Source organism: Dinoponera quadriceps, unplaced genomic scaffold (assembly GCF_001313825.1).
Source record: "Dinoponera quadriceps isolate SergipeBrazil2010 unplaced genomic scaffold, ASM131382v1 scaffold1352, whole genome shotgun sequence".
Lineage (NCBI taxonomy): Eukaryota > Metazoa > Arthropoda > Insecta > Hymenoptera > Formicidae > Dinoponera > Dinoponera quadriceps.
In genome coordinates, this window is record NW_014555567.1 from 1,678,145 (window position 1) to 1,700,707 (window position 22,563).

Genomic DNA, 22,563 nt, shown 5'->3' on the forward strand with positions numbered 1-22,563 from the left:
TACGAAAATATATAAATTATGTACTTTTGTCAGATAAATTCGCTCAATAATTATTCGATTTTTATGTGAATGGCTATATTTTCTTTTATCTTTATCTCCATTTTCTACATAACCGATAAGTATGTTGTTTCACGCAACTTCGAGTTAATTTTTCGATTAAAATTTTTCACTCAGAGATGATACACAAACTATTAGTCAAATACGACGGATGAAACGAAAAAGCAATACGCACGATTATAGTATCGAAAAGAAAGAGGATACTAGAAGAAATTAGAAGTGACGCTTACTGCAAGTAATTTAACATAAGCTTATTGCTGTTAGTGAATTTAATCGATCACATATTTTCAGTTGATTCGTTCATTCCACGATTGTGATTAATTTGTAACGTTAGATTAACTCCTTAGATATATCTTCTACTGCGGTATCACGCGATACCATGTAACAATAATTATAACAGCGTATTCTTAGAAGCTCTATTATGTTAATCTGTACTTTTGTTTAAATATGAATGTCGATTATCTACATATCAGAAAAAGAAATCTTTGGTATTTATCTCAAGCCCATGGAATGCAACATATTCCCCGCATTTTTTACGCTACCTTTAGTGCGACCTTAAATTTCAAACGAAATCAGAGCCGCTGTTTGGCTAAAATTCATGAATAGCATACACGATTCGACGTGCAAAATTCACAGGCACGCTATCTATTGTAGCCTCTATTAACACTCACCGACTTCTCTTTCGACTGCGCAAAACGCGACAACTTGAGCTCCAAACTGCCATGTGAATGTGCGACACTCCATTCTTGACGATCCGTTCCGCAAGATATCCACTTTCTATAGTTACTTCATGACCACAATACACACACGCGCAAGACTTACTTTCGGCATTCCTGACGATATTCGCGCGCAACACTGCTTCGACAGTGCAAAGGGCTGCCATTTGAACTTTGACCGCCATATCACGGCGAACGTGTAAAACTTTGCTCGACACTCTCGGTAGTCGGTTTCACGAGATGTTTATGTTCGACGGCTATTTTATGATATTCTTTTCACAATAACAGCACGAAACTTTTTGTCGGCACTCCCAGGAATGATTCGCGCGCGAGACTTACATTCGACGAACCAAATCGCGAAACATACGAAACGACTTTTCGATTATTACACGACTGACTAAAAATCGTATAACGATTAATATATTCGACGCGATACTTCTGCCGGCATTCCTGACTCAGTACCTCAGATATTCATTTTTGCCGATTATTTGGAACTTGAAGCCGCCATAATGTAACGAACATGTAGCGACACGTCGATCACCACCCTCAACCGACCGTTACGCGAAATAACCATTTTCGGCGGCCATTTGATAGTTAATAGGCAATGTTTCATCGCGATTCACGCGCGAGATTTACTTTCGGCACTCTCGGCGATGATACACGCGCGAGATCCTCCTTCGATAAGCCAAAATTAGGAGAGATACGAAGCGGTTTTACGAGCACGTACCGAACGTCGCGATACGTTTCAAGACTGACTGAACATCGTAGCGATTGAGATACGCGAATTTCTTTCGATACGCGCGACACTTCACTCGGCACTCGGTCTTCCGACGAACGATAAACGGTCATTCTACTTTAGACGAACGTGCAACACGTACCTTTGACACTCCCGGTAACGATAATTCGCACTCGAGACTTTTTCAGCGAACTAAAGGTATGAAACTCGGCTATTTAAATTTTTCACTATCATAATGTGACGAAAGTGCAATATTTTTCTCGACATTTCGGACAGCCTGATTCTCATGAGATATTTACTTCCGACGGCTATTCAAAAATAAGTGTGTCGCGACAAACATACGAAATTTATCTTTGGCATCATCGACAATGATTCACACATAAGACTTACTTTTGGAAAGCCAAAATCACGGAAAATGCGGCTTTACAAATGTGCACTGCACGCTGCGATCTGTTTCATAACTAACTGAATTTGGTAGTGGTTCAAGTAATAAAAGATTTCGATAGACACGACACTTTGCTTAGCACTTTTGATGCATTATTTCCTTAGATATTTTCTTTTGACGACTATTTAACGATACTTTGTACAAACACCGATGATAATAATAAAGATCGTCAGTCCAAGATAAATATTGTTCAATGAAATTTAGGTAGGCTTGACAGTAACTAAAAAACAGTGACATCATCGATCATTCTTAAGAATATATGTATGTGTGTGTGTGCGTGCGTGCGCGCGATAAAATATGTATTTGTGTGCAACTGCACTTTATAATTATCAACCGTATTAATTTACTCCCTTAATTTACCGATAGGAATATATTAAGCAATAACATATTTTGCCTACATAAAGTTAATATTTACAGTCCACTTTTATATTTAAGATCGCCTTAAGACAATCTTAAGAAACTATGTAGTCTATGGAGGAGCATTCTACTTGTACTGAGGCTGCGTTCCAATATTCACTGCTAATGCTGAAAATCTATAGCTCATATTACCTATACTATAGAGTCTATTTTCTATTGCTGCACTGGCTGCACTAGTTCCTTTTTTCTCTCTTTCCTACCAAATCTCAAGAAAGAAAGGAAAAGAGAATCAGTGCGAGCTGGTATAGCCAGTGCAGCGATAGAAAACAGATTTCTAGATTTTCACTATTGACAGTGAATATCTGAACGCAGCCTAAAGATAATTTCAAGTACAAAATTGAACCATAAATATTGACTTAAATTCCGTAAGGTTAGTGATTTATTATATCATAGGTATTATAATTAAGATACGAAACGTACTATTATCACACCAAGCGACGACAGTTTATGCTTAAAACTTCTCTGGTGAGTTTAAAGCGTAAAACGCGATAATTTGAACTTCGAGCTGCTGTAAAACGCGATATTTTGTTTCCGCTTATTTATTTATATTTATTAAAAATCACATAATACGCATGATACTTGAAATAATCGTATATACTAAATATCAAAATAAACTTAAATGTTATTAAAATGTAGATTAACACGCATGTCGGAAATATGTCGAGTGTTTGTCCAAAATATCACGGCGTTGTGCACTTGTGACGTCACTCGACCTTGTCAGTACGCGGCAGCTCGTGTTGTGTCTCGCGCCGGTTCGAGTGTAAGTGATATTTACGTCGTGTTTTTGTCGAATTGTTTTCTCGTCGAAAGTTAATCTCGTGTGTGACTACCGTTAAGAGTATTGCCTTAAGATGGACGATCATCTCAGAATGTCAATTGGGCTGTTCGTATATAATTATAAACGTTATGTGCCTTGATATTTGTAACGGGTATTCGTCGCGTTGCAAATATGGAGTCATGCAAGAACAACAAAACAGATGCTTTCAACTTTCGGCGCTTCTGCTTCGCATTTGGTATGTATTTACCTTTGATTCATTAATGTACATTAGTGTTACATCGAGCTAAATTTGTTGCTATTAAACATCATCATCGAGAATGTTGTTGCAAATGGCTATCAAATGTAAGCTTATCGAATTTAAGCTTCCTTCTAATTGTCAATTTCAATTCTCGAATGGTATGTGTGACGAATGTGATTTCGTGGTTACAAACCTATATAACAGAGAATTAATTTTATGACTTATTATTATCCAGATGTGTTTGTAGACTTATGTCTACAACGCAATTATCTGCATAATCTATGTGTATTTTGTTATAAATAAGTCTTTATGTATCCATAATTATCATTCGTGATAGATAATGATCAATTATAAAATTCACGCTGCATTATATAGGATATTATCCAAATACCGAAAATCACGTAAATTATCGTAAGATTGTTATCCTTTAATAATATCTTGTTGACAAAAAAATAAGTGTTTGTTGCGTACAACAATTATTATCGGATATAGAGTTGTTATCGACTGCGATTCATTTACCGACGCAATATCATGACTTCAATAAAATTGTTACCGAGACTCAAACAAGTCTCTCGATATCTCAGAAAGATGTCGTTGTCCAAACCTATAGAGAAAATTCAGTATCTCATGAATCTTGCGCATGTACTTTTTCACTGTGATTGAATAATTTTTATTTATTCGTATTTGTATATTAAAATATCCGCGAATAATTGTATATCTCAATCGAAATATATTTATTAGACAACTTTTTCTCTCACATAATGAATGATATTTAATGCGACGTCGATCGATAATCTTGACCAGCTAACTTAAAATATTTCTGAAAATTGATTTTACAAGACGTTTTAAAATTAACATCAACAAACATTGAAGCTGTTTAAGAATTCTCATACTTATATGTACGTAATATACGCACACGTATTAAACAATATTTAATATTTATATATATATAGTTGAAAGCGTTCTTTAGAATTTATATAAAAATGCACGCGTGAGAACGAATTAGTCTTTATCCGGCAAACAGAATATAAATGTTCTCATTTTAGAGAGTGCGAGGAAAAACTTCAGAATTTATTTTTCGTTTGTTTATGCAAGAGTCCAAATTTGTTAAAAATTTTCTATCCCTTCGTTCAAGATTTGCGAATTTATTTAAAATATTATTTGTCTCTTTATCAATCGTATATGAATCGTGACAAATAATGATGTCAGCGCAAATCGAATTTTTCATTTGATTGTAAAGAGGTCGACCGGATGAGGGTTAATCGCATCGTCGTAAAAATTGCAAGTATCGTCGATGAATAGGAGTATATACCGCAATAACGCCGCGCGTTTACAGTTATTCCTATAGGCCTCGCAATATTCTTACTTCTCGGCAGCGGCGCGACGGCGTTCTCTCTCGCATACAAAATAGTCGATCAGAAAACCGAATCCCCATTCACAATTATTGGAGGTTGTCCCCGCTTTCCGCTCACCCCACCCCGCACTGTCACTATATCTACTCTCTCTTTCTCTCTCTCGCTCGCTCGCTCTTCCTTTCTCTCTCCCTCTCTCTTTCTCTCAATTCCTCCTTTAACCTCACGGTTTCCCTCAGTCTCCGTTCCCTCGTCTCTCACCCTCCCAACTCCTCACCTCCTTCCCTTCGTTTATCCCCCTCCTCACCTCCCTCAACGCCACTCCGTCCTTTGCTCTCCCTCTCTCTTCTCCGTTGCCGCTCTTAACCTGCTGTACACCCTCCTTCCCCTCTTTCTCTCATCCTCTCACCTTGTGATCCTGTCACCCTCCCGCTTTCCCCCGCTTGTCTTCTTACTCACCTACCTCCCTGCTCGCTCGTCCGCTCTTTCCTCCCACCCTTCTCTTTCTCTTCTCCCTCCTCCTTCTCTCTTCCTCTTTCTTTCTCGTTTGCTCACTATCCCGCTTCTATATTCTCTATATATCCTTACTCTCAATTACGCGGGCTCATCACTTTTCCGTAACTCAAGTATTGTTTTACTTTATATATTTGACACATTGACACGTTCCGTTATAATTAATTAGAAATTTTCAAACTTTCCATTGAAGAATTCGGTAATTTGAATAAGGTAGATAATTGTTTCGGACTTACCGCTCGCGAGGCGTTTGCGCTATATCGCGATGCCGTTATGTACCGTTAGTTGCAAAATTATATGAAATAAATATAAAAAAGAAATTATACTAAAAGACCTATTAAAAGAGAATAATATTATCGTGAGAATTTAATCGAAAGGTAAAAATCTGGGAGAAGACATAGAATGCGTTTCGGAAATTAGCGAATTGCAAACTGCATTGGGACTTTTTGGCATTTAGTGTGAAAACTATTGCACGAATTATGTGCAAGTCTTAGTAGTGATCATAGAAATTTAATTACCATGCTAAATCACGTTTATAACTGGGGGCTGGAATGACCTACGCTATTCTGCGGCTCAAAGATAAAAAGCGAAGCGTCCTTACTAAATTATGATATTTGTCTTTCGTACTTGAAAAAAAGATAAGACTCAAGTCATTTCCGAGTAGAGACGCTGTGTGCCGCGCATACGAACGGTATATAATATTTAAATGTCGCGTTAAATTATATTGGTAACTCGAAACTAGTACAACCGATATTATTCCGTGGCACACATCCAACATACGGGGTGTGTGTGTGTGACATTGGTTGTTTTATCTTCGAGGTACCAGATATTATGTATGACTTTCACACAAGGTAAAACACTGGGATAGTGCATTCTGGGTGGGACTGCTTCTCGCGATCACGGTGATAAGCTATGTATCGAAGAGATAGGATCAGTTTCATCCCGTTCGCTTCGCGAGGAGCTTTCGAGTTCTCTCATTAACCCTCTTATTCCCGACGTATAGCCATGTCATTATCCCTTTTTAACCCTTTCAATTTGCGTTTCGTTTGCGCGATGTGTGTGAAGTATATATTTCCAGGCCACAAAGATCGCTTACATCTCTCGCCTATGAAATTGAGCATAAAATTATATCTTCCGATATTCTCTTTCGCTGTCGACCAATATTCCCTTTCCCCCGTGTACTCCACACCTCTCCGTACACACCCACGCTAGCGGATGATGCTTATTCGACAAAGTATATATGTCATTATTATTATTTATTATTATTATTTATTCGATTTTCGGGACATGAAGAACATCGCATCGCGCGATGAAAATGTCATTTAAACGATTAGCGTCTGAAATTGTCACCAAAGTCGTTAACATATATCGACCTTCGTTCTAATTTCGCCGAGGAGTGGTGTATTTCGGGTCGGTTCGGCGGACACGCCGTCACGAAAGCTCGCCTTCTGGCTTCACCTGGCCGCGGCCGCTCCGAGAGGACGGACCGGTTCCAAAGGATGCTCTTCCACCTTTCCGTCCTTCGTGCAGCGGCTGTGCGTTGCTTCTTCGTGATCGGTCTTCCCCCGTTTCCCCTCGCGGTCGCCACTTCTTCGGCTTCGTCTTCTTCGAGCTTCTTCCTCCTCCCGCCGTCGCTCGCCTATCATGGCCTCTTCGTCTCCTCGGAGTTTCCCGTATATACGCACGCCCGCCGCCATGCACGCGGCCATAGACGCGCGAAGGCACGCGGTGCACCTTGCCTCCCCCGCCTCGGCCCCTTCCTTCGCGCCACGATCCTTCTCCTGATAATTTATTTTTGATAAACGACGCGCCCCGTCATTCCGTGCCACGCGGCATGGGAAACTCACCTCGCCGAGGCTCACTTCGCCGCGCGCCTTCCAGCCCCAAAGAAGATCGCGGACGAGAGCGTCGCCGTCGCGGCCAAGTCTCTACCGGGCGAGAGATCGCACAAGGTCGAGACCTTGCGAGCCGATTATCGCGACATGAAGGAACCTTTCGGCCGAGGTATTCCTCAAGTATCCTTACGCAGTTACCTTAGATACTGGTTATGTCACCTTCGTGTCCTCACCCTTCTTCATCCTCGAGATCAGAACTACATAATAATATCAATGATATCATGTTGCATTGCTTTGTACACGGTCTCACATCGAATTGATTTTTAATAAGCTTACAGAGGGATATAAATTGCTCGCAATGAAGATTTAATCAATCTTAATCTGCGAGCAATTTAATATTTGAATATATACGCGTAACAATACGATGCTAATTACCGTGGAATAATATGAATTATCTTGAAGTTAATTGTAATAATTATAATACAGATATAATTAATATATGTATCTAAGATTTAGTATATTTTACTGGGATTTTTAGTATCAGTCTCTGCAGATTCTTGTTCTTATTCTTATATTTCATTGCATCTCGGTACTTTCTCCTCTTTCGCTGCATTATATTTCTTTTCCGTCGCAGTTGGGGCGAATATTCGCGTGACCGGATGCGCAAAATCGTGCGGGCCCAACACAGAATCGTGAAAAGGATATGGCGAGAAAATTTTACATTTATTCATACCAGACTGATAGAATCAGGATTAATTAATGCGTCAGAGGAATCTCGAAACGCAGGCTTTCGGAAAGCGCTGTGTCTAAGTTTTTCGTTATTAATTAAAAGGTTATGCAGAGTTGTTCTTTTCCTTAGGATTATTAAATGTCGATATTACCACGATATAGCAGCATACCGGCGTGGGAAAATGCAATTTCGAATTTCGATCCTTTCGTCGACGAGTGAGCGCGTATCGGTAGTATCTCTTATCGCTGGCAGCGCTCGAACGTAATAAATCGGTGCGTCGCTAGAACGAGGCATTGATTGAAATTTAATATGACGAAAAAGGCACTCGACAAGGCGTTTTAATATCACGTACCTGTCGAAAACAGCGCGACCCTACTCTCTCGGTGGCCACACGATTAATAATTTATCGCCTGTCAACTCCTGGTCGAGGCTGATGAGCTCGCTGCCGAATTAGTACATATCAGTACGCATCCGATTCGATGGCGAGGGCAAAAAAACAGTCATTGCTACGAACGTCCTATTATTGCTGAATTCTGCCGGTTATCTGGCGAAATGCAAGCTTCTCGTAGAGGGATTTCGGCTAGACGAATCGCGCCGATTTGTCTACCGCCCTTGACGATTTATTAACCCGCGACTGTTCGCGCTATGAACGATGCGCCCGATGAAAAATTTTCTGCCCGCGTAAGAGATTATATGGTATGAACCATCTCGTGATTTTTATTTATTTATTTAAATTCTCGTAATTTTTTACACGATTTACTCAATTCATTTCTATTTATTAAATCTTTGTTGCGAGCGTATGAATAATTTATATCTTTCTTTTAGCTTATTAAAGATAAATTAGACCATGTACAAACCAATGCGACGCAAGGACCATTGATACTATTTTAAAGTTCTGATGTAAATATACATAGACGGAAGAATAGAACGATGAAAGATGTCCTGTGCTTCATAAATTCTAAACTATACTTTCCCACTAATCATACGCTTCGCTTCTCGCTCTGGCAACTCACAAAAAAAGATCAAGGTAAAGGAAACGAACAATTTCTTTTTTTATTTCATTCCTTCGTAGCTATCGTATATATTATTGATGTAAATTCCTCTTGATCTTTTTATTCTTCTTTCGAATTGATGTTCTTACATTCTTTATAATATTCATATCCTATATCTCTATCATCTTTATATGTAAGACACTTGAAAATTATAATATTGAGCAATATCCATCTGAATGTTATTAATCAGAACTGAGCAAACTTTTTACATTCATTATTATAAACAAAATTGCCTTTTCAATCTAGAGCGTGCAATGTAATTTAATATGATCTCATTTAACATTAAATTATTATGTATAACATGAAATTTTCGACTTGCATCATCCTTTCTTAAGCGTTCCGAGGTGCACCACTGCGTGCGTACTGCAAATGGCGCATTAGCGTGAGAGAGGAATGAATCCCGTAAGAATGTGTCCAGGACGGTGAGCGGATAGTAGATAACGCGTGATTCACTCTATGACTCAAGCTCTCTAGTCGCTTCGGTCGCTCTAGTCACCGGGAGAAGGCGCGCCCGGATCACGGCATAACGTTTTCCAATCCGAGTCAGCGACTTCTCCGCAGTTAATGTCGTGGAAGGAAAGAGTCAGACGGGTGTGCTTGCGAATGTTACGTCACCGATATCGACATTTCTTTCGATTTTTCATAACCACAATAAGCTTAATTCCAATCTTAACGGATATAATTATGATTTAGATGCACGATAATATAATGCAATATAGAGAAATATTTTGCAATTAAATGCGATTCCAATCGGCCCGCCGGCAAGCGGTCATATCGATAATAAGCCCAGAAAATTCAAGGGCAATTTCAAGGCAAGGGGAATTTCTGAATTCGATCGAACGGAATATAGGATACTACAGCGTTTATCTCGCTAGATTTTTGTAATGATCGCGAACGCGCATTGAGTGAATAACAAACGAAATTCATAACGCACGCGCCAACACGGTTGTTGTGTACCCACGGAATTTCGTCGTTTACATTCCAAACATCGTTACTAATTTATCTCTAGGTTGAAAATTATGCAAAATAATAAACCGTCTGTTGTTGAGAAGGATATATATTGACAAAAACGCGTATGAATATAAATCCGCTCCGCTGTCAGTCATGACACATACATGACATGTACGAAACCACCTGTAAAACGATCATTTTCAATATAGATCATTTTCGCTTTTTTAGTTAGTTTCACATTTATCGAACGGAATTCACGTTCCGATTTTTTGAAAAATAAAAATACGCAGATGAAAAATTAAAATTTTTTTAAGTCACTAATTTTTTATATGAAGGCCAATAATATGAAATAAATAGAATAGGAAAAAAATTCAAAAACTGGAAAGCCAATCCGCCAATCTCCGATTTCGAAGATTAGGAATTCAATTCCACCGAATGAATTCCCGCCAATTTCTTTTAATCCACCTGTTCTTGCAGGGTTTGTGCGATTATAAATTAAAAAAGGGAGGAAACGGGAAAAGGATAAGGTTATAATGGCGTGGAAAAGAGTCCGAAGGAAAAGAGGAGAAAGAGGTGGAGGAGGAGGAAGAGATGGAGGTAGTGGAGGAGGGCGCCAACAGGAACGATGAAAGAAGGAAAGAGACAACTATAGAGGAGGAGAAAGAGAGATAGAAAAAGAACGAGAAAGCACAGAGAGAGAGAGAGAGAGAGAGCATTGCTGGATACGAGGACGCATTGGAGAACGGCCGTTAGTTCGCTAGGCTCGGCGGCGTCGTCGCCGTCGGACGTCCTCGGGCGACGGCGCCACCGTCGACCTCGTGCGGGCGTCCCTCGCTAAAGTAGGTTAGGTCGATGAGGCCACGACGATGCTGCCGCGGTTTCTGCGCAGCGCTCTCGATTCTACCCCCCTTTCTCCCCTTTACCTCTCGATTTCTCGCTCTGTCTCTTTCTCTCTGCCATTTTATCACGCTCTCTCTCCCTCTCTCCGTGTCTCTCTCCCTCACCTTCTTTCTCTCTCCTCCTATCTCTCTTCCTCTATCCACCTATCTCGCCTCCCTCCCTTCTCTCTCTCTCTCTCTATTTATCTTTCTCTCCTTTCCTCTGTGTCGCCCTCTCTCTTCCTCTGCTGTCTATTTTTCTCTATCCCCCTCACCTCTCATAGTCTATGTTTCACTCCCTCTCTTTCTCTTTCGCTCTGTTCCTACCTCCGTTACTCTCACAATTCTGCTACCGAGTTGGCGATTCCGCAAATCGTCACTGCCAGCTACCGCACGATCGATTCCGCAGTGTTCCTATTTTTCGAAAATCTCGAAAACTTCCTCGAGGCGCAGTGAATGATCGCCACGCATTCGCGCTTCGGTTTGATTTTTCAGTTTTGAAATTCGTTTATCTGCCCGTGAAAAATATAGAATTGTTATTAATAACACGCAGTTTTACCGCTGAACACTTTATGTTACAGTCCTCCGCCCATAGTCAGAATGTTATGTCGAGAAAGAAAAGAAAGATAGAAATTAGAATAATAAATTTCAAAAACTTTCATATTCATTTTTGATGTTTAAGATATAAAGAGTTCTTAAATTTACAGAGTATAAAGTTCTAACTTGTTTTTTATTCTCCTCTTATAATACAGATATAAAATCTATGTATCTGCACATCGATATTTAAGAGCTTATTTAATATTCCAATTTTAGGATTGTACAATGACTAACTATTGTGATTAGTATTAGTAACTTGCTAAAAGTAAGCTTACTGCGGTGTGGTTCGAGGTTTACTCACGGATAGACAATTCACCTACGTTCTCACGATGATGATCTGGCCTACCTAGAAGGAAACGCGCGCATAATTTCTTTCTCGCGCCTATTTCCCTCCTAGATAGACGTTTTTGTTCTATACAAGTACGATGCACCTCAGATGCGTGCGATGCAACAACGTTTGTATACTTACATATATTTGCGCGGTGAAAGAACCGAGTTTATATGCAACAGATCACTTCCACCATTACTTGATTTTTTTCAGTCTACTCGGCATAAAATACAGCGGACAGCCTGTCGAATTTGCACGAAGAAAAATCGATAGGATCCGTTGAAATTCACGATATTGGGGGTGTTATTAGGATATTAATGTATGTATTATTACGGCAAACGAATAAATACACGCGCGTAACACCTGTGCATTGCCGATGGAATTAGTCCCTTTGTGTCACAGAGAGGAATTTTGCGTGATTCAATTAAACGGTCATGAATTTTTGAAAGTATCCAACACGCGCGATTTCTAGTTATATTTATCTACAACCGCGCGTATCATTGGCGTTCTTGATTGCAAAAGGCGTTATTTTTCGGAAATTTGCCCCGCTATTAAAAATTGCGTAGTAATTTAAATAACATTTCCGCGAAATTTGAAAAAAATTCGAGCCAATAACGATCAAATTTTGGGTTTTGCTGTATTTACATTTGATTCGTCTGCTTCGAAATTACCTCGATATCTCCAAAAATTTACAGAAAGAGGGAGGAAGGATGAGATAGAGAGGTCAGGTGAAATGTTTTAGCGTGAATTTCATTATTGCTTTTAAAAAATGCTAAAATATAAAAAAAAAAAGATATTTCCGTCCGCTAATATGAAAAAAAAACTTTCTGTAAAATCGAGGGATACATACAAGTACATGTAATTTGTAGATTAAGGCAAGCAGTAAGTTTTCACACCGGTTAGCAACATTTCTATCCTTAGTCGAATCAAAATGTTACTTTAAAGTAGGATTTTTTTTCACACGATCGCCGGGGGGAATAAGCCTTCTGGCTTTATTTATATTAACACCAATATTAATAATATATTAACTACATTATATATATTAGTTTATATTATATTATATTAATATTAATTTTGATATTAATATTAATTAATAAATTTAATATCACGATGTTGATAATAATATATTTATATACGTATCTATTTGTGAAATTAATAAGATTATCTAAACGAGTCGTTGTAACGCCTGCTATAATTTTTCATTCGTCCGCGTATATTGAGGTAAAACAATGCGGCTTTTGAAATGATTTGCCTCGTATCAGCGCAGGAAACCACGTTCTCGGGTTCACATGCATCTATTGTTCTATTCTTCACTTCTTCTACTTAAAATACTGTAGATCATACGATACAACGCGAACTGGTATCTCAAAGACATACGATAGAATATTTATGCGGGCTATTTCCCAGTTTTTTTTTCGCTCGGAAAGTCGTGTTGCGGAAAAGAGAAAAGTTTCGAAACGGAGAAAGAAATTGAATGAATTTTCCAATTAACGCTTCGGAAGGTTAGATACTGAAGAGGATGACATGTCTGTTTAGTGGCGACGCCGTGTGCCGTTAGTTTTCCTCCATGCTTACCTGTGATAGATTAGTAAGAAGTTCCGCGCACGGAAGGAGCGTCACTCAAAAATGGACATAGACTACACCATTTACAATTGTTTCACAAAATATTGTTGCTTCGAAACACTCGCAATTGTTCGCAAACTGAAAATTAAAATCACACGTACACGTCGTACCGATAAAAATACCCTCTTATTTAACAAGCGGGTCACTCAGGCAGAGCGAAATGTTCGATTCGTGGATTTTGCATTTGATAATTGTACTTCATCCCGAATGTATAACCGAGCGAGAAAGTATTACACATCGTCCCATCATACTTACAGGATGCGTGGAAAAAAAATATCTTCGAGTGCACGACGAGCCGTCGAAAATGTTTATGTTTCTCCGTGAAAAGTCAACCGCGCTGCCTCCGCTTTCCACCCCATCGCATATTCCTGTCTTCTCTCCTGGGCAAGACAGCCGAGATCGATTGACTTTCGGAAAAATCGGACGCTAACGCGCGATATCGGCGATGAAGCGTTTATCGCGGTAGGCGATCGAATCGGCGAGGCGACGGGAAAACGACGGGAAACATTCGACTCGCTCTATACTCGGCGAATCGCGCGGCGAGAGAGCAGATGGACGTATCGATCCATCGACACGGGGCTCGAAGCCCTACCGCCGGCTTGTACGTATACGGCGCGGGCCGACAAATAATACAATTACGCTATAACGAGTATTCGCGGCACTGCGCGTCGCCGCGTGTGTGTGTGCGTGTGCGCGCTAATATATGTATAAAATAGAAATAAAAAAAAACATACGCGCACACATACATTGCGATTACGCGAGCGGAGGTGGTGCGCGCGGCCGACGCGTCGTCCTACGAGAGCGTAACGATAAATAAAGTAGAAATTGCAAAATTTTACTAGCGAACGCCGGAAAACGCGCGCGTTTTCGTTCGTCGTCGGAATCGCGCGAGACATCCTTCAATTTGTACAATCTGTATCGCGGCTCTGTTTTTCACCTCTGCCCCTGGCTCCTCTCCGCCGTTCTCTGTGCGCCCTTACCTGTACCTGTACTAATTGCGTCCTGGGCGCGCGTGTACGGTTAGCTGTATAGTGGATGTACCGTGTTCCCCGCGCATCCCTCCGATATTGGTTCCCGGAGCGATTTGGGAGATGGATTTGACAGTGAGAAGAATGACCGGATACTAATAGTTTCTCGATCTTCTTTATTCACGAGATATTTTGCCTTAGAAAATTTATATTTTCAATAACGATATGGAAAATTACATTGCATGAAAAAAAATCGTTGCTTTTATATTTTCGAGTTAACGTCGTCGTCGTAATTAAGTTCCGGTAATATTATCGATTGACTGAAGAGTATATATGATTATAATAATAATTAAAAAAAATAAAGATTTTCAGGTGAAAATGTTATCTGAACTGAAACATAAACACAGTCAAATCTCTACGCATCATATGAAAAAACATGTATACATGCAATTTACATATTTCTAAATACTAAAATACAAAATCAAAGGTCTGGGAAAGAGAGAACGGGAAGGAAAGAGAGAGAGGGAGAGAGAGAGAGAGAGAAATCCGACGTTTTCAGCGGAGGAATTTCATTAAATCGACGCGGCAACCTTCTGTTCGTCGGTAACAGCCGACCGCCGCGCTCGCCGATATTTTTCCTACGGCGACCGGCAAACTTCCGAGAGCCAAGCAGCGAAAGTCCAGCGGGGATTTCGGTCGCCAATCACCGGACGGCAAAATAGAGCCGCGAATTTCGTTCGGCCTCGCGACCGACCGATCGACCGACCGACCGACCGGCCGGCGCGGCGGCCGGATGTCGACGTATATCGATCCATCGAACTGGACCCGCGAGCTACCGTGTCGCGGGCCGTCAGACGTAACGGACAGGATAGTAAAAGCCCTCTGGTTCCAGTTGGTACGACGGGTCCGTTCGTACATCCGTCCGTACGTCCATCCGCTCGTACGTCCGTCAGCTCGTCGGATAATACCAGAGTTCACCTAAATATAACTCAGAAGCGGAGAAACGGAGGGAAGCGCGCGCGTTCTCGCGAGAGCTGGTGCGAGAGAGCGCGAGAGGAGAAACGGGTGGCGGAGCGAGAGGGTGGCAGAGGAGAGGAGCGTGAGGGAGAGAGAGAATTGGGTATAGGGGATGGTGGGGAAAGAGAGAGATGGGAGGATGAGTGAGAGACGAGGAGCTCCGGACTCACCGCTACGCGTCCAGCTTGCACGGCCAGTTGCAGCTGCACGGACATCACCACGGCTATGTATTATTTTGTAGCATGCTTAATATATACGGATGGAGAACGGATCGGTACGAATTTTAACCGCGAAACGACGAATTCGATTTTCTCTAATTGACTACACATATATACACTATATATATATATATGTGTGTGTGCGTGTACGTGTACACGCACGCGTGCACGCATGTATATATATACGCACGCATTGCGCCGTTGATGAACTCCGACTCGATCGATCGCCGTGTTAAAATCTTGACGAGGTACGTTAATATCTGCTGCGTGCTTGGAGCGGCATCGCGAGTCGAATCGCCGATCGATTCGTACGAACAGAAATGGAAACGAATCGGTCGCCGTCATTCTGCACGCCGAAATTATCGTTGGCGTTTGTTACTGCAAAAAAAAAAGGAGAGAGAAAAAGAGAATTTTGCCGAGTCGCGCGCTTCACCGACAAGAGCGTTTTCGCAAACGGCCGTTGTTCGAAAAAGTCATTGAAAGCTTTAAAAAATGAGAAAATCGAATTAAGAGGCGCATTTTTTTGGTTTTTTAAATAATATCTCACGGTAAAATTCTAAATTAAATCGTCGGCAGATCGAATTGAATTATAGTTAGATTTGAATGCGAAGTAAGATCATTTGATCGATTTACATTTTTTCGGTTTGCGAACGTATTGACGAAGTAAAATTTAATGTTCGGAGTGTTTGGCTAATATATACATCTCTCTTTCTCCTTGCTTTTATCAAAATTGAATTTGTGTTTATATAAACGAGATAGAACACAGGCTAGAATTGCGTAAATAATTAGGCGATAATGTCGATCCGCCACGTCTCTGTAGCATTCGTGAATGTTTGACGGTCCTATAGTAATTATGCTCGATATATAAGGCAACTCGAGTTTCCTCATTAGCGTTAATCCATAAGTTTAAGGGGATGATCGATTATCCACGTTATTCAGCGGAATTCTTTCAGTTTCATCGTTTGACGAAACGAACGAGACAGGAATTCGCAAGAATTAGGATTCGCTATGCGAATTGAATTCAAAAATTCCTCCACTTTGCTGTCACTTCCTCGACTAACAAACTACTTTCTCACGTTCTTCGTGGCTCTTTAAACTATCTCCTGATCGCTTTCGGTTTTTCCAACGCTCTCGGTTTTCATGCTTTTCCAGCTTTTCTAGAAAAGTGGAAATCTTAAGAAGCGGTGCATACGATGAATCGCGTTTAATTTCTCGTAATTTGTCGCTGATGTTCTTCGTCGTAACGTTGATGGTCGTTTGCTTGCCAATCGCGTCTGCGTTCATTAATTATCCGCGAATTATTTTACGAGAACACTTAAAAGAAAGGACGTCGATCTTACGATGAGGTAAAACGTGATGGAAGTATTTGCCGCTGCAATAGCCGCGACGGAGTCGTTTCAATTAAAAATCCGTGTACCGACTTGTATATATTTCCACTTACTCTCGGAATAATTTGACTGACTCTTCCGATCACCACGAGTAGTTACCACTCATGACCAATCACTATACTTTCTCTGGGAAACTAGTCTTCGAGTTCAATTCGATTCACCCTCCAATTCCATTCACCCGCTGTTAGTGCGGTGTTACGCGAAAATACCTGCATATTTATGTGAAATGTCTTTTAATGACGAAAAATGCGATATCAAATCCGATAAATCCCAACGACCCGTTGCGTAGCGCAATCGTCAACAAATATCCGCCGCAAGAGAGAACGAGCGCGTGAAAGAGACGCAAAATAACGCGACGCTTCGAATTTCGAGTTCGGTTATCGCGAATCGAGCGGCCCTACTTGAGTCAGTCGGTCGTAATTAGCGAGGAAAACTCTAGCGAGGTATCCGGAAGGAAATTCATTTAATCCTCCCGCTTTCATGCGCGCGTACACACGCGCATCAAAAGGTATTATATCACCGACGAGCTCGCTATATATTTTCATATCTACATCGCGCGATTGTAATATTTATTAGCAGCGATTGCCCGAAGAGAGGAAGCCTTTGTCGCAACTACGTGTGATCGACGGTTTGATTTATTTCGATTAACGTTGCGAGCGCGGTGCGTCTCAAGATCGACTAAAACTGGACTTGCGGTCAGCGCTGCATTTTCGTTTCTTTTTTTTATCCGGACGGCTACATCTTTCGAGGAATTCAAATCGTTAAATGCAAACAAATATACAAGTAGCTAAAATGTATTTAAAACACCTAATCCAATCTACTCCATCACTCACTCTACAATCTCACTCTAGAGATATAATCCAAGGGCTACGCATTATTTTAAGTGACATCGCGCGCGTAGATAGGATTAGAGTTAAAAAGTGTATCAGGATATTAATGTGGAGCGGATGAAAATTTTCGTTGACATTCGTCAAAGGATCTCTTTCTTTCGTGACGAAAGCTAAAGGGCGGTACATTCCCCGTAAGAACGGAGAGTGGGGACAGACGCCGAAGGAAATGTCAAAAGTCTGGTCGGTACGTTAGACTGATTTTCTACGAGACACGCAAAGATGCAAGTGGAACGCGATATCTCGTCCTTACGTTCCATTCGAAAATAATACGGCGCCTCTCGTTAAATTACCCGCCCGCTCGTTTCGCGTCGTCCGCGCGTAATGCGTCACCCCCGTGTCTCCTGCGGCCCAACCCCTTGCCCACCAGCGACGTAATGTACATAAATACATTTAATCTCGCTCCTGCTGCCCTCCTGATATTTTTCGAGAGATCGATCGAGCCGCGCGGTCCCACATTTTCCCTGCTAATTCCGAGATCTCGTTTGTGAATTTCGGTCGACGTTGGCGCGTTCCAAAATTGGTATTGGCGATCCCTGGCAGCGCCGAGTTTCTGGCTCGAGCGCCGGGGGTATGGCAGAAGCGCGCGGCTATAATAAAGGCACACTCCCTTCTCCCCGCATCTACCCGCGTCGCGCCATGCCTCGCCTTGCCGCGTTTCGTCTCGCCCCACCTCACCTAACCTCTCGTCGTTGCCGCGCGCACACTCGCTCGGTCCCGCTTCGTCGGGTGGCGGCGGCCCTCCTCCGCTCGCTCGGAATCGGAAAGGGGAAACCGCGCGGTGGTGCGCGCAGGCGCGAGGGTCGAACGGAAAAAAATCGGCCGGGCTGACGACGGGGGATGGTCGTCGTATCGATCGCGCTAACATCGGGGACCGTCGGAGTCTACGGGTATAACCGTGATGCAGCCACGGTGACGGGCTATACCCGACCGGGAGTGAATGACGCCATCGAGTCCTGCTGGAGGACTCTGTATGCTTTTCATCGTGTCTCTTCCTGCGCAGGAAATCGCAGGTTTGATTCTATCATCCGTTCCGATACAAGGACGACGCATGATAATACGTTGCCGAATTGTTCAAGCTATTGGAATTTGCCGTTCGCGCACACACCTTGTGCGAGAGCGAGTAGTCATTAGCGAGCGCTCCAAAAGCGACTTTCTTTCTCTTTCTCTCTCGTCCGGCTTTACTCCCCATCGCATCCTGCGCGCACAAGGTAGCACGCGTTGCCGGTCCCGGAAAAAGCCTCATCCGTTTATACGTTCTACAAAGCGCGCAACAAAAGTCACGGCCGATGTCGCGCGAGCGCGCCCGACGTTGCCCGAACGTTGTGACGTGACAGAGAAGGGTCGCAACGAGAGCGAGAGAAATAGGACGACAGAGAGTGACCGGAGAGTGGTAGAATAGCGGTGCGGCGAAGGGGGAAGTCGCGCGTTCGACGCGCGATGGATACAACGGAGCAAAAATCTCGGATATTTTCGGCCGCGTTCGGCCACCGTCGGATGTAAAATTTATACAAAAATACAAGCGCGCGACGAATATTAGCCAGCGTTATGTATATTAACTGAGAGAGCCGTCCGTGATAAATCCTCGACTTTGTTCGACGCTGACTGGCGTTGCGACCGTGGCGCCATAATAATAATAAGAGGCCGTAATATTAATCGTAGCGATGACTGAATAATCATTATTCACGACTCGGACGATGTAAGGTAAAATCGTCGGAGGGACATTCGCGGTGCTAGATTAACGAACGAATAACTGATAGATCGGTAAGTTCGCTTCATCTATAAACTACGAGGCAGGGTCGGCTTGAAAGTCGAGGCAATCCGGGGTCAATCGCAATATGAAACAACTATAACCTAACGAGACGTGAATTTTACTGCTATTAATCGTACAAATAAAGCCACATTTATAGAAGATACGAAATCTCCGGGCCGTAGGTTTCTCAAATTGGAAGAACTCGCTAATGTGAAGATGAGTTCTTGCTTAACCTGGTCGTACTGAATTGGTCGCTTAACCCCTTATTGAATCGATGCAGTGTTACAACAATTTTGACTTGCATATTACTAGGATTTTTAATACAGATTCATTCCTTTTCCCTTTTATATTACTGTTAGGTTCTTTAATAAGTTCATTCTTTTCTCTTACTCTACTACATTTTACAATATTTACACGCTTGAATAAAATTACCTTTAATATAGATTTTATAAATTTAAAATCCAGCATATTTAATTTTTCCGCATCAATATCGTCGTTGAGTATCGACTTAGAACTTACTCCCAGAGGGACGAGCAAGAGCCTCGCTATTATATTCCGTATACATTGCATGCTACTATTTATTTATTGTGATGCGCGCAATAGATTAAAAAGTGGAACGCCGCAATCATAAAAGTAATTACTACTACGAGTCAACGAACGCCACTTTGTAGGAAAATAGTCTAACCAAACGTTGAAGTATAAAATACATACAATAGATTTATCCTGTTTTTTTCTGTCGTAAAAATTCGCTTTACAGTAATTGATAATTAATGAGCAAAGGAATAATTTTTAGGAAAAGTGATATTTTCTTTTGTTTCTATTTTGAATCACGTTCAGGGGTACATATTGAAGAAACTTTAATTCAGGAATTATAAACTACTAAACAAATATATATATATATATATATATATATATATATATATATATATTAAGTCATCTATATCTTAACTAAAATGTGTGTGTGAAATACATAGAAAAGGTGTGCATATGTACATATATATACACTAATACATTTAAATAGGTAGAGTAGATGAATCGGCATAAACAAGACATGAATGCCACCTGAGTATTTCTACTTCTTTTTATCACAGTATTTTTTTATTAATGCAGTTTTGCAGCAGCTTTAAGACAATAAATGCACCAAAAGTCTCTTCCAAAAGTATCTCGCTTCTTGGGCTATCCTGAAGATTCCCTATGTTTTTCTCACATTTATTTACCAACACTGAAGATCATTATTCATTCTTTAATAAATATTAGGCCAACCATACCAGCTCGCGACCACTATAATCTTGAAAACATATTTTCTTGCGTATATTTTAAGCCGTTGTGTGCGCTAAATCGTTTGCTTATTAAAGCTTTCGCTATCCTCTGCTTGCAAATTGAAAACATCTGTAAGGATAATAACAACACTGATGAAAGCTTCTCTTGTATTCTCTTACATGTTAAAGGATGAGAAATAGCGTGAAAAAGATGTAAATTTGTAAATAATATCAGGTTTCGTCCAATGCACAACGTTTACTCTCTTTGACAAGTTATCGAAAACTATATACTTAGTAATAGTACAATTGCTAAACGTGACACTTTCAACTAACATAAAGTATGATAAAAGTGAACAACCTTATATATAATAAGAAACACATGCGTTATTTTCGTTACTTACTAAAATTTGAGCTGTTATTACTATCAGTTTACTGCTTATATTTGATCATATTTCTCCTATTAAGTAAAAAGAAAAATTTTGGAATGTTACTAAACTTACAAGAACTATATAATGAGAGCTACAAATTTTACCTATGTAAGAGGTGTTATTTTCGGTGCACAATTCACACAGCTTTCTTCTGTACACAATAGTATTATAACGGAACAAAAACACCTGTATAATAAAACAATAGCAGTGCACACCATCACAGAATAGTCCAATAATATAACCAACATATAAGTGGTATATATTCATCAAGTACTTCACAAAACAAAGCAACAAGGAAAGCAACAAGATGAAACTTTGCAAAGGACACTCATACTTACGCTGCATATTAAGATATTCGGCAAAGTTTTTTAACCACAACACAACATCATCCGGCAGCATGGACCGTTTATCTACAACAAAACATACGAACTATGTGTATTTTTGCAACGAGTGTGGTGTATCGCAATGTTTACAGATTCAAAACATACGTGTCACATGCTGCAACGTAGTGGTCCTTTCGTTGGCCGGCTCGTAAGTTCCTCGCATTGTCGCTCATTGTGTATCCCGCACCGGTGTTATTTCAGATTGATAAAGCGACGCAATTTGCTGTGCCGCGTACTCTAGCCGTGGAGGCTACCGCATGACGTCGCGGCGCGTTGCCATTTTCATTAACGCGTTACGCCGCTGCTGCCGCCGCCACGAGAGAGAGACGGGCATTCGGCACGCCACGAATGTGACAGCCGGACCGAACGCTTCGGTTAAGGTCGAGCAGATTCGGTCCTCGTCGGATTTAAATATCGGCCGGAAATAGGACCTCCGTTCATCTTGCGCAGCATCGAAGCGGGAAGCAGGAGCTGCCGGAGGAGGTCCTCTCGCTGACTCGTAAGCGGGATCGAATGATAGATTGTAGAATTCATAGAAATTAATGCAGCGAAATAGTTGAGGAAAAAAAGAGAAATTTTCGCTTATTAAACGATATTGAACAAATTTTCTAACACTAATCACTATCACGATATTTTTTTGCTTTCTGCAGAAGAAATCTGACGTAATTTTCTTTCATACACAAGGAACTCGCATTTATTAAAATGTTAACAGTTTTTTACACGGTTCTTACATTATTAAAAAAGAATGAACTTCTTAATCAATCGTACATATGTAATCGTACATATGTAAGTGTAATTATAGAAAATTTAAATAAGATGAAATCTCAATCACAGCTATATTGAACATATATAACGGCGAATATATGAGGGAGTCATTGAATATTAATCTTATAAAATATGATATTACGAAAAAATACTTTTTTCTTTGGACAATTTGACACTGTTTCCTATGATTCGTTGAACGAAGAACAATTTCGCAGGAAGTAAGTATTATCTCAGACAATAACACTATTCGT

At 40.9% G+C, this 22,563-nt stretch overlaps 2 protein-coding genes across 8 annotated transcripts in view; one reads left to right on the forward strand and one right to left on the reverse strand.

Annotated features, from left to right (window-relative positions):
- The window catches only part of LOC106744696, a 171,482-nt gene extending 169,423 nt beyond the window's left edge, over window positions 1-2,059 (reverse strand). The window contains exon 1 of the mRNA XM_014619655.1: window positions 729-2,059. Within this exon, the coding sequence (XP_014475141.1) occupies window positions 729-958 (230 nt within the window). The 5' untranslated portion in view covers window positions 959-2,059. The remainder of the gene's footprint in view (window positions 1-728) is intronic.
- Window positions 2,060-2,618: 559 nt separating this feature from the next.
- The window catches only part of LOC106744708, a 31,513-nt gene continuing 11,568 nt past the window's right edge, over window positions 2,619-22,563 (forward strand). For 2 of the 7 annotated variants that reach the window (XM_014619676.1, XM_014619677.1), the window contains exon 1: window positions 18,208-18,737. In XM_014619676.1, coding sequence (XP_014475162.1) covers window positions 18,565-18,737 — 173 coding nt within the window. In that variant the 5' untranslated portion in view covers window positions 18,208-18,564. Of the gene's footprint in view, window positions 2,742-3,096; window positions 3,385-18,207; window positions 18,738-19,119; window positions 19,489-21,748; window positions 22,047-22,563 lie in introns of those variants that run through there. The other 5 variants (XR_001374480.1, XR_001374479.1, XR_001374478.1 and 2 more) reach the window with 5 other exon arrangements.